This window comes from Mchenga conophoros, linkage group LG19 (genome assembly GCF_057382185.1).
Source record: "Mchenga conophoros isolate Kocher_MC1m ecotype Shallow Benthic linkage group LG19, M_conophoros_male_GT1.1, whole genome shotgun sequence".
NCBI classification, from domain to species: domain Eukaryota; kingdom Metazoa; phylum Chordata; class Actinopteri; order Cichliformes; family Cichlidae; genus Mchenga; species Mchenga conophoros.
This window is the reverse complement of record NC_140544.1, coordinates 18,299,618-18,314,625: the sequence shown is the minus strand read 5'-3', so window position 1 is coordinate 18,314,625 and position 15,008 is coordinate 18,299,618. Positions and strand designations below refer to the sequence as shown.

Below are 15,008 nucleotides of genomic sequence, written 5' to 3'. Positions count from 1 at the left end.
TTCTCTTTTGCTCTTTTTAAGTTGAATAGGCACAGAAGAAAGCTGTGTGGCATATTACCTTTGGCAACTGTTGCTCTTCGATGTGAAGATGCTATCTGAAATTTGAATGAAAAGATAAGTTAAGCTATTTGTCTTTCAAAAGGAAAGGTGGTCAGGATATCAGAGGCTTATTTCTGCAACAACATTTTCATCAAGAAAACTGACAAGGTGTGATCTTTACAGAATATGACATCTCTAAGAAGACACCGTTTGTGTATTACAAATAGCTAATTGCTGTGTACTGTCAAAAGAAAAAAAGTTTTGGGTTGTCTTCCAACTTGCCACACAGCAACTGAGCAGAATGTGTAGGCTGATTAGAGACTCAAGGACATACAGTACAAAGACACAGAACACAGCACCCATGGGGATTCAGAGGTTAAATATATCTCACAGAATAAGGGAGCTAAAGAACTTTGAATATTAAAGGAGATATCAGCCTGACAGCAATATGTAAAAAAAATAAATAAAGAAATAAATCATTCCTAAGGAAAACACTCTAGTGCATATGCACACACACACACACACACACACACACACACACACACACACACACACACACACACCAACAGTTGCTTCCTCTAGTCCAGCAACAACAAAAGTAAAATAACTTAGCATGCTCAGAAGACCCTTATGAGGAAAACATCGAGGGAACAGTTTACCCTGCCCGGGATAGGGTTACCGGGGGCCCGCCCTGGAGCCAGGATCGGGGAGGGTGCCCGAGGGCAAGCGTCTGGTGGCTGGGCCTTAGTCCATGAAGCCTGGCCGGGTACAACCCGAAAAGGGGACATGGGCCCACCCTCCTGCGGGCCCCCCACCCGCAGGATGCGCCCTAGGGGTTGGGTGCATTGTGTGCCGGGCGGCGGCCAGGAGCGGAGGCCCTGGCGGACTGATCCCCAGCTACTGGCAATTGGAACATGGAATGTCACCTCTCTGGTGGGGAAGGAGCCTGCGTTAGTGTGTGAGGTTGAGAGGTACCGGCTAGACATAGTCGGGCTTACCTCTACGCATGGCTTGGGCTCTGGAACCAGTCTCCTGGAGAGGGGCTGGACTCTGTCTCAGTCTGAAGTTGCCCCTGGTGAGAGGCCGCGGGCTGGGGTGGGTATTCTAATATCCCCTCGGCTTGCTGCCTGTATGTTGGGGTTCTTCCCGGTGGATGAGAGGGTTTGTTCCCTGCGCCCCAGGGTCCTGACTGTCATTGGGTCCTGACTGTCATCTGCGCTTATGCGCCGAGTGACAGTTCAGAGTACCCAGCCTTCTTAGAGGGCTTTCACTTCGGTGGCCTCAGAATCTCATCTCTGCTTTTCGCAGATGATGTGGTTCTGTTGGCTTCATCGGGTGATGGCCTCCAGCTCGCACTGGAACGGTTCGCAGCTGAGTGTGAAGCAGCGAGAATGAGGATCAGCACCTCCAAATTTGAGGCCATGGTCCTCAGCCACAAAAGGGTGGAGTGCCCACTCCGGGTCGGGGATGAGTTCCTGCCCCAAGTGGAGGAGTTCAAGTATCTCGGGGTCTTGTTCGCGAGTGATGGGAGAAGGGAGCCGGAGATCAACAGACGGATTGGTGCTGTGGCTGCAGTGATGCGGACGCTGTACCGGTCTGTTGTGGTGAAGAGAGAGTTGAGTGTAAAAGCGAAGCTCTCAATTTACCAGTCGATCTACGTCCCTACCCTCACCCTATGGCCACGAGCTGTGGGTAGTGACCGAAAGAACGAGATTGCGGATACAAGCGGCAGAAATGAGCTTCCTCCGAAGGGTGGCTGGCCTCTCCCTTACAGATAGGGTGAGAAGTTTGGCCATCCGGGAGGGGCTCAGAGTAGAGCAGCTGCTGCTCCACATCGAAAGGAGCCAGCTGAGGTGGTTCGGGCATCTGACAAGGATGCCTCATGGGCGCCTCCTGGGTGAGGTGTTCCGGGCATGTCCCACCGGGAGGAGGCCCCGGGGCAGACCCAGGACACGCTGGAGAGATTATATCTCTCGGCTGGCCTGGGAACGCCTTGGTGTTCCCCCGGATAAGCTGGAGGAGGTGGCTGGGGAGAGGGAGGTCTGGGCTTCTCCGCTTAGGCTGCTGCCCCCGCGACCCGGCCTCGGATAAAGCGGAAGAAGATGGATGGATGGATGGATGGATGGATGGATGGATGGATGGATCTTAGCATGCCCTGCTAAATAGCTCTGCTTACTAGAAGCACAATACAGATAACAATAAGACAATCTGTAGAAAAAGTATGTACATGCAATATCAGAAACAGGCATGTTCTGAAAACCCTTGTTCAAAATTCACTATTGGGACCGTTAGGAAAGTAGTGCTTCTGCTGCTTCTGTGGTTATTTCTTTTATCATTCAATGAAATGTAAACAAGCTCAGCTGCGATGCGGTGCACTTATACTGGTGCATAAACACATTGCTTTCCCCATGCTGTAAATAGGAAATAAACTCCCTGCTGTCTCCCTTCTCTTGAATATAACGCCACACAATTAGTGATTTGCTTTATAGCAGTAGACAGTATTACATGAGTTGAGTGCAACATTGCATTGTATTCCCACTTGGCAGCAACACTTTCTGCAGCCATCATATGTAACAACTTTCCTGTGGAAACCTGGAATTGTTAATTGTTTAGATTGAAAAATGTCCAAAATATGCTGTACAAGCTAGAATCTAAAAGGTTATCATAATAAGCCGCAACATGTATTAACTTGGATTTGAATAAACAGCTGGTAGGAACATTGAAGATCAGCAAGCTATTAAATATAAATCTAATGAAAGGTCTGCAGAAAGTAATACAGGGGGCAAAGGGACTTGACAATCAGGATCCTTTTATTTTCAGCTAGTTATGGAACACAGTGTACAGCAGGCCAGTGCTCTGCTTACCTGCTGGTTAGACTCCATCCCAATATAGGAGTTCCTGGAACTGCAGTCCACTGGTGGAGTCTCTTGTCGGATGAAGTCTGCCATCTCAATACCCCCTCCAGGGTCCCTTTGCAGACACACAAACACATGCACATCGATGGAAACTACTGAGTTCACCAAGATTGTTCAGCCCTGTTACATGCCATTTATCTCCTTCAGTCAAACAGAAAGAAGATGGCAGCAGCTTCAATTTAGGGAAAACACACCAAGTGAACTTCTTAAACAGGCCTTTATTTTAAATATTTTGCACAGGCTTTGAAATTCCACAGAGAGAAAACAGATGAAAGCATCCATGATTTTTTTCTGGGTCTATATTTAGCCCAGACGTGCTTATTTAACCAGATGGTATGTAGAAACAAACAACTTGCCAGGGATATAAATCATTTCCATATGCCAAAACTGCATCATAGCAGGTCAGACCACAAAACAACACTTAAAGAAATCAACCACAACATGTAGCACCAAAAAAAAAAAATACTGGAAAAAATGGAGCAGGAAGTGGGGAAATTGAGTTGGTGGTGGAAGAGGAAATAAAGAAGAAGAAGGAGAAGAAAAAACACCTTAATGAATGTCATCTGAGCTTGTCGGCTTCACTGCAAACTCAAACAACCTGGAATGCTGTTCCAGATGTGTGGGCAAAGCTATGACTGGTTGAGAGGTCTCATTCTCTTTTTTTTTTTTGCCTCTCCCCTGTCCCAGCATCCTGCTAAGCACTGCTTCTGGAATGTGAGTATGAGTCACTTCTTCAAGTCATTTGCAGTAAAAGGCTGAAACCTCAGTGGCTTTTGTTCACTGTGAATGAGAGCTAAACCTAATGTCAGAAACCTGGCATGCGGCAGCTAAATAATGCTCAACTGGTACTAAGGAGCCCGAAAAATATCCCCCACACCATTACACCATCACCACAAGCCAAAAACAACTTATACAAGTTAGGATGTATCAGTGGTTTTTACACCAAATTCTGACCCCATCTGCTGAATCTCACAGGAGAAATTGAGACTAATCAGACTAGGTTAAGTTTTTCAATCATCTGTTCTCCAATTTTGGTGGGCTTGTGTAAATTCTAGCCTCAGTTTCCTGTTCACAGCCAACCAGATTGGGCCTTGGTGTGGTCTTCTGCTGCTGTAGCCCATCAGTTTCAAGGCTCAAAGTGTTGTGTGTACAGAGATGCTCTTCTGCATACCTTGGTCAATTAGTGGTTATGTTAGTAGTTCATGTTGATTTTTCTTTATCTCCTCTTAACTCTGGCACCAACAAGGCATTTTTAACTAGTAACAAAGTGGTCAGTAAGTGTACTCCTACAATGTACTACTGTTTCTTAGTATTAACACTGATGAAACGTATCCCCACAAAAGGTGGGGATTAATTGAAAGCACATATACACCTGTACTGTTAAAGATAAGTGTAGATTTATGTGGCCAATGAGAAATAATCTTAACATCTTTTTAGTTTGTCACTGTGAACACTGAAATTGCATTTAAATAAGATAATGCTTCAAAATAACTAACCAAATAAGTGCCTGAAAGCATTTCAAGATGGCTGCTGAATAATGACGCTTGCTTCAAGAGCTTTGCCAATATGACAGATCCAATAAATTGGGAGGAAAAGAAGTAATAAAACCCAGTGCATGCTGTGTAAAGCACATGGCAATAACTGTAAAACCTCTATTTTTTGTCAACTGGTAGCCCTCTGGAGGTTTTTCTTTTTCCCTTTAAGGAGTACTCCCTCGTTTGGTTTGTACTTTAAAGCAAACATGTGGGAGACATGATGAATCTTCCTGCCAACACTTTCACGCCACTTCACTGGCCTACAAGTGCTGGTAGTGTGCCAAAACAAAACCAACACACAAATGAACCAGAAAATGGAGGGGATGAAACAGACTGCTAATGTAAGTAACACTAGTTTTACAGACAGAATTAAAAAAAAATAAATAAATAAAAAATCAGCTTCATAGAAATTTATGGCCCAGAAAATGCATCCAACACATTTGTTAAACTTTAAAGAAAAACACAATAGTTCTGGATGAATCTAAACTTAAGTGTTGACAATATTATTGAGACGGACAGAAAACTCTGCAATGGTTTTTAGAACAGCGCCACATAACAGATGTTTTAGCTGAGGAGAAATTAAAAGTCACTAAACAGTTTGTTTAAAAGTAACTTCCTGAAGTGGTGTCAGCATGTATGGTTTAATAATTTGAAGTCACCCTAAAGCAGCTACCCAGCTAACCTTTGAGTAACTTGTGTGTTTTCCAGAGTCATCACTACTCTAGACCTCCTTCCTCAGCTCCATTAGACAATGACAGATCACATGAAGTGACTGATCACTTAAAGTCAGTCACACTTTCTGATCACTCATCTTCAGTGTTGGGTAAGTTACTTTAAATTAGTAACTTAGTTACATTACTAGTTACTTGTATCAAAAGTAACTCAGTTACTTCAAGTTACTCATTACTTTCAAAGTAACTAGTTACTAGGGAAAGTAACTTTGGTTTTACTCAGAATTCTCTTGTTAATGTGTTGCTTCCATAACTTTGCCAGTCTTCTAGCTTGCTTACTTGCCACAAGTGCACTGTGCCACCTACCAATAGAAAGAAAAAAATAATGTGAATATTTCCACGAGAGAAATCCCACGCCTGGACAGTCATTGACTGCTGCCATGATTCTAGCGTACGTCACAGCGTCATGTGCGCTTTTTACATCCAACACAAAATCTGCAGTTGTGGTGCTTTCGATTGTACTCAGAACTCGGAAATTCTGCCTTCTGAATAGGAAGATGTAGGCAACACCAGACTGCAGATGAGCTGCATACATGGCTGGACTGGGACTGAAAATTGGCCCGGGCATTTTGACTAGAGACCAGCCCGCCATTATAGGAAAAATCATAAAGCCTTTGAATGAAAACAAACGCTGTTGTGACAGTGATGTACACTGTTCTGATGGTATATATGTATCAATCTATCAATCGTTTGTTGTAAGACTCAGATAATTATTTTTTAAAAGCTAGACATTTTAAATGAGAATAAGAAAGAAAAGTACTTCTTTGTGCCCCCCTCTCCCTGTTAATGCCCTACCTGGTCCCCCTGGCAAAACTTTGCTAGATCCGCCCCTGCACAGTTACCAGCTGTCAGCTACCTAAAAAAGGATCCTGGTGTTATTTGTCTCTCAGAAACAGTTCATAACTTCCCTTCAACTCATTCATGTCACCTAAAAGGTCAACCTGTTTCTCCATCACAGCTCTGATGATTCAGTAAGGACATCTCCTGGTTTCATCTTCATGTTTCCCTCTCACCAGATGACCAAACCGATAACATGACCAGCAGCTTTTACAGCTGTGGCTCCAGCAAACATCAGCTGATACTAGAAATTAATATTGAATAAATTCTAACAACAGCTGATCAAGCTTGTGCTTGATCAGCTGTTGTCGTGCTGCTGTTGTTTAACGCGACCTCCGCTGGTTTCCTCTTTCTGGCGCAAAGTGGGTGATAAACAAACAAGAGAGAAAAGCCGATCAGCTGATCATTGATCAGTTTTCATGATTGAAGTAGAAACAGGAGAAGGAGGGTGAGCGGATGAGAGAAGAAGAGGCAGCTGTACAGCTCCAGCTTTGTGTCTTTTTCATTGTAGCTGAAGTACGGGACAAACTGTGTTCCTTTTCACCTCAATACGAAACGCGCGATATTTTCTCTGAATATGAGACGATTCTGTTTTTTACGGGACGGTTGGCAACTCTAATAATTAACCTTGTGAACAAAATAAAGTTCAACATCAGTAACATCATAGCACCCACCCAGCTGTATAGAAACTCCGTCATGCTAGCTAGTACCCAGTACGGAAAAAGTCAGAATAACGAAAATAAACTCCACCTAAACTTGGTTTATATCTGACCCAGAGAGACTGCAGGTCATAACTTCTTACCTGAAGTTCAGTTCACACTCGGACCGGCGGCCGCCTCGGGTCTCTCCTCTTGCCTCCACTTTCTCTCATCCACCTGCTGGCCTCCACCACTTGCTAATGTTACTGAATATGTGGAAGCTCTGCGATAGCCACCACACGAAGTAACGAGTAACGACCCTATCTAAATCCCAGTAACGACTAATGCGTTCCTGATTTTGGCATAATAACTAGTTACCGTGCTCGTTACCACAATAATAACGTAGTTACTGTAACGCATTACTTAATAACGCGGTAGTCCCAACACTGCTTATCTTACAATGCGATTTATTTCTGCTTAATGATCTTGCACATCCTCTACAGAATATTTTATCAGTTGTGCACTACAGTGCTCCATCTCCAGATAGTAAATCCGCCAACAGACTATAACGTGAACTTACCCTGGGCCATTGCTGTCCTCCCTTCGGGTCACGCCTCCATCAATAGCCCCCTCTGTGCCACCTCTGCTCCCCTGATTCTCCTTAGCCTGATGCTCCACCACCTCCCCCTCATCCAAGGCATAGTGGAGGCGGTAATTCACCGTCTTCAGCAGCAGGAACATGGCAGCAATCACACCACAGTAGATTCCCACTATCACCATGGTTGGCGGTAGGGCCTGGAAGTAGAGGAAGAAGTAGGGAAAAAGGTTACATAGACAACCCTCTAACGGTTTCATTTTTACCCATGTTACAGCATTTTATATCCATTTTCTTTCCTGTGTTTATCTCAGCAGCCCAGGAGTGATGTTGATTAAATTTGGACATTCAGACATGACACATCATTTATAAACCCGTGAACTGGAACCAAGCACTGCCACAGAGAAAATGAGCTCTGCTAAATGCAGCTAAAAAAGATAATTACATTATTGCACCTATTGTCCCAATTATTTATGACACATCTGCAGTGTCTTAAGATTTGATTATGAATTTTATGTCTGCTTAGTGCAGCTGACAAGGAGGCTATTACAAAAAGAGGTGACTAGATGGGCTCTAGGCTCTCTCTTGTCCTTGAGATATCCTCCTGCATCTGCTTGTAGCTCTCACAAACAGCAGCAGCGCAACTCAAACTTGCGGCTCAATATAAACCACAGAGCTGACCAAAGCATTTCCACTCCAGGAATAGAAAGGAAACCACAAACCTATTTCAAACACCCCAGTTTCTTTATATAGAAGTGAGCACACAGACATTCATAATCACGTCAGCAGTTATAAATGTGCATTTTATGTGTGCAGGACATAAAGTTTGGCAAGCAACCTTTTATTGACGTGCCACAGAAAAGAGCACCTTAAGAAAGTAAAGCCGTTTAGGAAACCCGCAAACAAAGACATTTTGAGATGAAAAAACTGAACAAGCAGCTCTCAGCTATATGATTTTGATTCCTGGGCTTTTACACGGGGAAGATCACTGCTAACATCCTTGTGAACTGTGCCCCTACAGTCACAGCTGGTAGCTTCTGAAAACTGGTGATACCGAAAATCACTGCCGACCGGAGGACAACAAATAGATAAAGATGGGGGAAGGGAAAATAAATTCACTGATTACAGCCTCACACAGTGTAAATATCCAAGTGGACCTTAACCGAAACACAGAATATGAACAAAAGAGCGTTTAGGTACGATCTAGTTGATGGACAGTAGACTGAAACCTGAAGGAGTTAAAGGCTCTTTTGTTAACGTCTCCACCAGAATAAGGTTTATTTGCTAAGAAATGCTTTTGCTTAATGGATAATTTGGATAATTCAACTATACTTCAAATATTCCACTCCGTTTTCTTAGTTTAATATTAGTGTACGTTGTCTTCGCTCCAGATAATAGACCGAGACCGACCGTTAGTGAGCTGTGGCTGCTAACCTAACGGACAGTTGGTTTGGTTAACTTAAGCTGTCAACAGTCATGACAAATACATAAAGAAATACCAGTCTATGAGGTAAAAATAAATAAAATAAAATAAAATAAAAAGGAGACAAAGCGGCTCACCATGTACAGCGTGAAGGGGAAACATAGCAGAAAGAGCCAGATGTATAGATGTAAAGCGTTGACGAACGTATTCTGATCGGGGTCGTAGTACCATCCGCCTGTGATTGAAGCCCAGACCCCCTGCCTCAGGATCTGCAAAGTCTGCGACCCCATGTTGTTTTATCCCCTCCGACGAATCCAGGCGGAACCGACCGACACAACAACCGGGGTGACACGCTGGGGCTAGTCGTCGTTCAACATGACAAACGGCGCTCTGTTTTCAGACACTGGCCTGAAAATCCCCTCTGCAGCCATCTTCTCTCTGCAGCTAGCCAGCCAGCTGGGGCACTGTTCAGTCCTCCACTGAGGAAGACTGCTATCCCACCACGCCCTGCGAGGAAGTTCTTCTTCGTGGCATCGGTACTGTTTACACTAAATATAAGACCATACGTATAAGCTTTGTGCCTTCACCCTTCTGGTTTTCACTCGCTCTCCTTATTGGAAAATTATATTTTTCAGTGAGTAGGCACGTTTATTTGATTGTGACTCAACAGGGTGATGGCAGAGAGCATAAACGTATGAAATAAAATTTTAAAAATCAGCCACATATATGGAGCTTTATACTAAATATGACTAAATGGCGACACCTGTCGGTTAAAAAAATACCTGCTACATTAAGGATGCAAAATGGTACGCGAATCCTCTCCCATTAACAAAAATCCTGGTCCCACATGGTGAAATATGGCATGTCTGTTTTTCTGTGGTAACTAGTCAAGGTGGGGTGACCTCCAACCACTTTTAATATATATGGTGTTGTAAAAAAGTAAGAAGCCTTTTGTTAAATCATGAATTAACTGCACATTTTTTTGTTCAATTTCACTACTTATACCCAGGTCTGATTACAGCCAGACCCGACGAATTTAGAAATCACCAAAATAAAACATATTTGACAAACTGAAGTAGGTTAAAAGATCTTAAAAAGCAACATATCATGTCATGATCTAAAGGAACAACTGAGAAACAAAGTCACAGATATCTGTCAGCCTGGAAAGGATTACAAAGATATTTCAAAGGCTTAGAAACTCCAGCCAACCACAGTGAGAGCCATCATTCACAAATGGAAAAAACTTGGAACATCGGTGGACCTTCCCAGGAGTGGCTGAGGTACCAAAATTACTTTAAGGGTTTGATGACTCATCCAGGTCACAAAAGAATGCAGCATATCTAAAGAACGGCTTCCTGTAATGATCGAACCATGAATTCCGCGCTATACCAGAAAATCCTGAAGGAGAATGTCCAGCCAGTTTGTGCACCAAAGCTCAAGCGTACTTGACTAATACAGTAAGACAATGACCTGAAACACACCAGCAAGTTGAGCTCTGATTGTGTTGTGGTGAAGAGTGGTTCAAAAATCCTCCACAGAAATGTGAAGGACTCGTTGCCAGTTATCACAAATCCTTCAAAATTAGTGTAATCAGGTACAAAATGGGACGAATGAATAAACCTACAACCACCCATGAACTCAGATCATGAGATTAATAGGAATCAGGCACAGATACAGTAATGTGCAAAATTCCACCCCTCATTTCTTTACATTTTGCTTCCAATAAGTAAAAGTGTAAAGTGTCACACAAAACACACAACAAAATCCCCAGAAACCAGATGACGCAGTGTGAGATCATCTTGACAGGGAGCAGAACAAAAGGCAGCCATCATCCAAAGTAGCATGATATAAAGAATTCAGGGTTGACGCAAGACAGGAAAAACGCTACAGTGCAGCAAATCTTAATCACAGGTTGAAATAAAACAGAAGAAAAACGGATCAAATAAATGTGAAGCCTGTTAAATGTTAAGAATTAAACAGATCAGAACACATTAATCAATACCATTTAATGTATATTAAAAAAAACATACAAAAGCAGGACATTTCTTCCGAAGGAGATGAAAGTGTCTGAAACGAACAAGCCATGTTCGGGTCAAGAGGCCATTTGCTTGGCAGATGAGATGACACATCTTGTTTGTAAAGCAGACAGCGAATTAAATGATCCTCTGAAGTCACTACAACAGAACCATTAGCATGATGTTGACAGTAAGCTGACACCGATGCTGATGTCAGCTTATCATCATCAAAAAAAAAAAATCCTCCCCCACTTCAAATTGCTTGTTTGTGCTACAGCTGCTTGAAGCCTATCAAGGGCACAGGACTAATGCTGCAGCGTAAAAGGAGTCTCAGCACTTACATAAACAACTGACTCCTTTTATTTTCAGTATTCTAAAAATTGATCAAATAAGCAGAGAGTTGGGGAGGTAACACAAATGTCTCAAGTCATTTTCCCAGTGAGTGATGTAGGACTGCAGAGCTGTGCGCAACCTTCCCAGTGTCTGACAAATATGGCTGTCACTGCAGTCTTGCCCTTTTCTCAGGAGGTGGTTTGTTAGGTGGAGCTGGGGCAGAGGACTTGGTTGCCTGCTCCCTCTCCTCTTGCTTCACTGTTTCTGTGGGAGGTTCAGGTTCCTTTTTCACCTCAACTGCAAAACAAAAGCCTGTAGTTAAAAGTAAACTCAAGAATTTGGCCTTGAAGGACAGACATTAAAAACGAAACTTAACTGATTTTAAAATTGAAATATTCAGCAGAAAAACTAATTGATTTTCTTTTAGTTTAATCAAACAACATGAATTCAATTCTGAAAGTAAAAGCAATGCTTCACATATGAAAATAAATTAACATATTAGTAATCTGCAGAGTGTTAAGCACTTCCAGACAGACCCTGATAGACTCTTATTATATATCATAATGATCTATAAACAAAAAACAGTTTTAAATATCATACCTGGAATGGGCTTCTCACCAGGCTTAGGCTAAAAGTTCAGAGAAAAGCAAAACAAAATCAATACGATTGACTCCTCTTAGACTCAAAATTCAAATGAACAAACTGGACAATAGCTGACAGTACCTGATAGAAAGTTGGTGGAAATTTTGACCTCAGGTCCAAAAGGAGTGTGTCAACGCGATGCCTCTGAAACAGAGAGCTAGGCTCCTCTTTCTTCTTAGTCTTTGGTTTGGCTTTTTCTGTATAAGAGATTCATGTTAATCACTTTCTGTCAAAGTCATTATTTTAAATAAACAAGGAAAACAGGTTCTGGCTCCTTCTTTGTTGCTAGTGTTTGTGATCACATCACATAACTGATAATCAGAACTTTAACATCTAAATTGTAAACTGCCAAACTGCTTACCTCTCTCCTCATGGTCCTTGAAGTGCCACCAGTATCCCTTGGATGGGTGATAGCGACAATAGGACATGGCCTCATCAAAAGCAGACTGGATTCCATGTACAGCGGAAAGCTAAAAACAGATATGATTAATATAAATAACACTGATTTTTTAAATCAATGTTACACAAACCTATCTTTTACAGAATTACAATGAATATTTTTACCACTCTAGAGCTGATAACTGTTCCCAGGTCTGGAGCCTGATACACGACTCCAGCTATGATGTAGTAATCAGCCAAGGGAACCACTGTAGTATGAACAGAGAAGCAGAAATTCAACTGATGTGAAATGAAGACTTTACAAATCTAACAAATAACGGCTTGAGTGTTTGGAACTCACCTTGAGTCGGTGACTGCCTCTGTTGTTTACGGATTATATAAAGAATTGGCTCCTGAGCATGAAGAAGGATGTATTCAACTCCCACCATCTGACTGTAAATGAGACAGAAGCAATGTTTTCACAAATCGGCAGATGTGGCAATATTATAATAGTATTACTTGTCTGTGTGTGTATGCGTTTGGGCTCTACTTGACAATATGATTTTGATCAGAATGTCTCCCTTCATAATACTTAATGTAATATGTTTAAAAACCTTTTCACTGCTCTGTATCAAATTTCCATCTATAAAACAAACTTACTTCAGATGATCCACGGTAAGCCGCTGCATCTTCACTACCTCATTATTGCAGGTACGGTCATAGAAAGGGTTGCTTCTGTCAGAAAAGTACTCCAGCACATTTCCAGGATTAAGACCTGGTACCCAATTGCTGTCCACCCAGGATATCCCGAGAAGGTTATCTGGAAATTAAACAAGCATTCAATTTATGAAATTATATTATTAACTGATGCTGCCTGAGAAATAACTGTGAGTGCATTTATATGTTAGGGATGAGATCACATCTCAGCTTGACATGGATATTGTCAATACTGATAGCATTTTATTGATGAAAATGTCTTGTTAAACAACTATAGAGATGCCTTCTTTTTGTGTGCATGTGTGTGTTTCTGTGTGTGTGTGTGTGTGTGTGTGTGTGTGTGTGTGTGTGTGTGTGTGTGTGTTGGGGGGGGGGGGGGGGGGTATGAATATAATTGAGGAACTGAGTCAGTATTAACACAACCTGATAATGAAAATGGGTCAAATGTTTATGAAGGAAACATGACGGTAATTCTGGTTTCCTGATTAACATGATTAGGCTTCTGATAATAAAAGGTTCTATTTCAGGTAATAACAAGACACTCTATTAACAGATGACTTATCTCACTGTGAAACCCGCCTTTTGTGAGAGCCGAGTTCCTCAACAGATCCGAAATAATGCTCAAACAGAGCAGCTATTTGTATTTCTTGATTTTATATCAAATAAAATCAAACTACATAATATAGCTTAATCTTTTATATGCTTCTCTATTGCCAGTATATCTATCAGATGTTAGGATACATGAATAGAGATAATGAATAAATATAACTCGGAACAGCTAAACGGACCAGTGAGCAGCGTCCATATTACCAATAATGCAGACATCACTTTACCAAGGATGAATAACCCACTATACTGGAAAAACTGAAGGCTACAATGACTTGAAGTTGTTTTCTGTTGTAACCACCACCAAAAGTCATTCTAAGGCTCTGGCAGACAGCATAAGCTATGCTAGCCGATATGCTAATAAAAAGCGAAGGAGACGCTACTCGTTAACAGATTTTCTTGCAGCACAGACGAATAAGCTTGAAGCTGCAGAAAAAAAACAATCAAGGCGCTGTTTCGAAGTTATAAATAACATGAGATTTTTATACTAATTAAACTGCACATCTAAAAAAAAGAATATAATGGATTTAGCTACCTCTGAAATCCACCGACGCCATGATATAAACAAATGGTCTCCTAAAGATTACGTCTCTGGTCTTTAGGTCGTACTTTGATTACGTCATTGTACTTTTCGGCTGAGAATGTGATTAAGAGATGAGAAATGCTTTTGCTACAGCAGCTGAAATGGTGGTGAAATATTTCTGTTACTACTACTAATAATAATAATAATAATAGTAATACGAATAACAATACTAATAATACTAATAATAATGATATGACAGATATATATGACAGATATATAATGTTAAAGAGGGTGATGGCATGTGGTATGAAAGACTTTCTCTGTTTTTGTGGCAGCAGAGCTGAATCAGTCTGTCAGAAGAGATGCCTTTTAAATAATTTATTTACAATTTAATCAGTAACCTTCTCTTCACCACAGCTTTACTAGTCTCCAATTTACAGCCAGTCACAGAGCTAGCCTTTATCATCAGTTTATTCAGTCTGTGGGTGTGACCAGCTCGATCTCAGCTTTTTTGGAAAATAGTTTAGCTTGTGGATATAGACACCTAGGTATTTCCTGTCCCAGGATAGACATAGTTCATTTGGTATTCCTCTTCCTTCTGAAGCCTATCTCCACCTCTAGTCTTATTATTCACAAGCAGAACTCCTCCCAGACCACTCATCAAAAAATATCCAGTGGTGCTCAGTAGTCCTCCTCCTGCCCATCACTAATACATTCTGTAATTGGCACAGCCCAGAGGTGTACTGAAATTCTTAAGTGTAAAGCATGAGCAGGACTGGAGGCAGCACAGTCTCAGTGGAACTCCTTTGCTGCTCATCACCAGATCAGTCAAAAGCACTGCCCAGTCTCACATGTTTTGGTCCGTACTCAGTAATCCATGAGATCAATCAATCAATCAATCAATCAATCAATCAATCAATCAATCAATCAATCAATTCACTTTAGAATAAATATGATCCTCCCAAGTCATTACTATCTAGAGTGAAATAAGCTGTATACAGTATGCAGATGATTGCACCGTCCACTCCCAGATTTTGTGTTTATGCAGACTGCAGAGGGTTAAGAGATGTATTTCACCTGA

The 15,008-nt window shown here is 41.7% G+C and overlaps 2 protein-coding genes across 8 annotated transcripts in view; both read right to left on the bottom strand.

Annotated features, from left to right (window-relative positions):
* Positions 1 to 9,253, bottom strand: part of pcnx1 (pecanex 1) — a 37,434-nt gene extending 28,181 nt beyond the window's left edge. For 5 of the 7 annotated variants that reach the window (XM_085256312.1, XM_085256313.1, XM_085256314.1 and 2 more), the window contains exons 1-4: positions 8,851 to 9,252; positions 7,276 to 7,490; positions 2,904 to 3,009; positions 59 to 95 (exon numbers count right to left, since the gene is read on the bottom strand). In XM_085256312.1, coding sequence (XP_085112438.1) covers positions 59 to 95; positions 2,904 to 3,009; positions 7,276 to 7,490; positions 8,851 to 9,003 — 511 coding nt within the window. In that variant the 5' untranslated portion in view covers positions 9,004 to 9,252. Of the gene's footprint in view, positions 1 to 58; positions 96 to 2,903; positions 3,010 to 7,275; positions 7,491 to 8,850 lie in introns of all 7 variants that reach the window. The other 2 variants (XM_085256316.1, XM_085256319.1) reach the window with 2 other exon arrangements.
* A 1,447-nt stretch (positions 9,254 to 10,700) lies between these two features.
* Positions 10,701 to 13,989, bottom strand: med6 (mediator complex subunit 6). The gene is made up of 8 exons (XM_085256993.1): positions 13,940 to 13,989; positions 12,742 to 12,901; positions 12,443 to 12,534; positions 12,268 to 12,350; positions 12,065 to 12,173; positions 11,785 to 11,900; positions 11,662 to 11,689; positions 10,701 to 11,358 (listed from the first exon to the last, which is right to left on the bottom strand). Exons 1-8 carry the CDS (start codon positions 13,959 to 13,961, stop codon positions 11,228 to 11,230), a joined length of 741 nt encoding a protein of 246 aa, XP_085113119.1. The 5' UTR covers positions 13,962 to 13,989; the 3' UTR covers positions 10,701 to 11,227.
* Between the last annotated feature and the right edge of the window lie 1,019 nt (positions 13,990 to 15,008).

What these genes read in the sequence shown, in the direction of transcription:
- med6 (XM_085256993.1), bottom strand. Translation starts at nt 13,961, where the DNA reads ATGGCGTCGGTGGATTTCAGAG. An exon ending in GGCGTCGGTGGATTTCAGAG is followed by an intron (nt 12,902 to 13,939) that starts GTAGCTAAATCC and finishes TTTAATTTCCAG; the next exon opens with ATAACCTTCTCGGGATATCC. An exon ending in CTTACCGTGGATCATCTGAA is followed by an intron (nt 12,535 to 12,741) that starts GTAAGTTTGTTT and finishes TCTCATTTACAG; the next exon opens with TCAGATGGTGGGAGTTGAAT.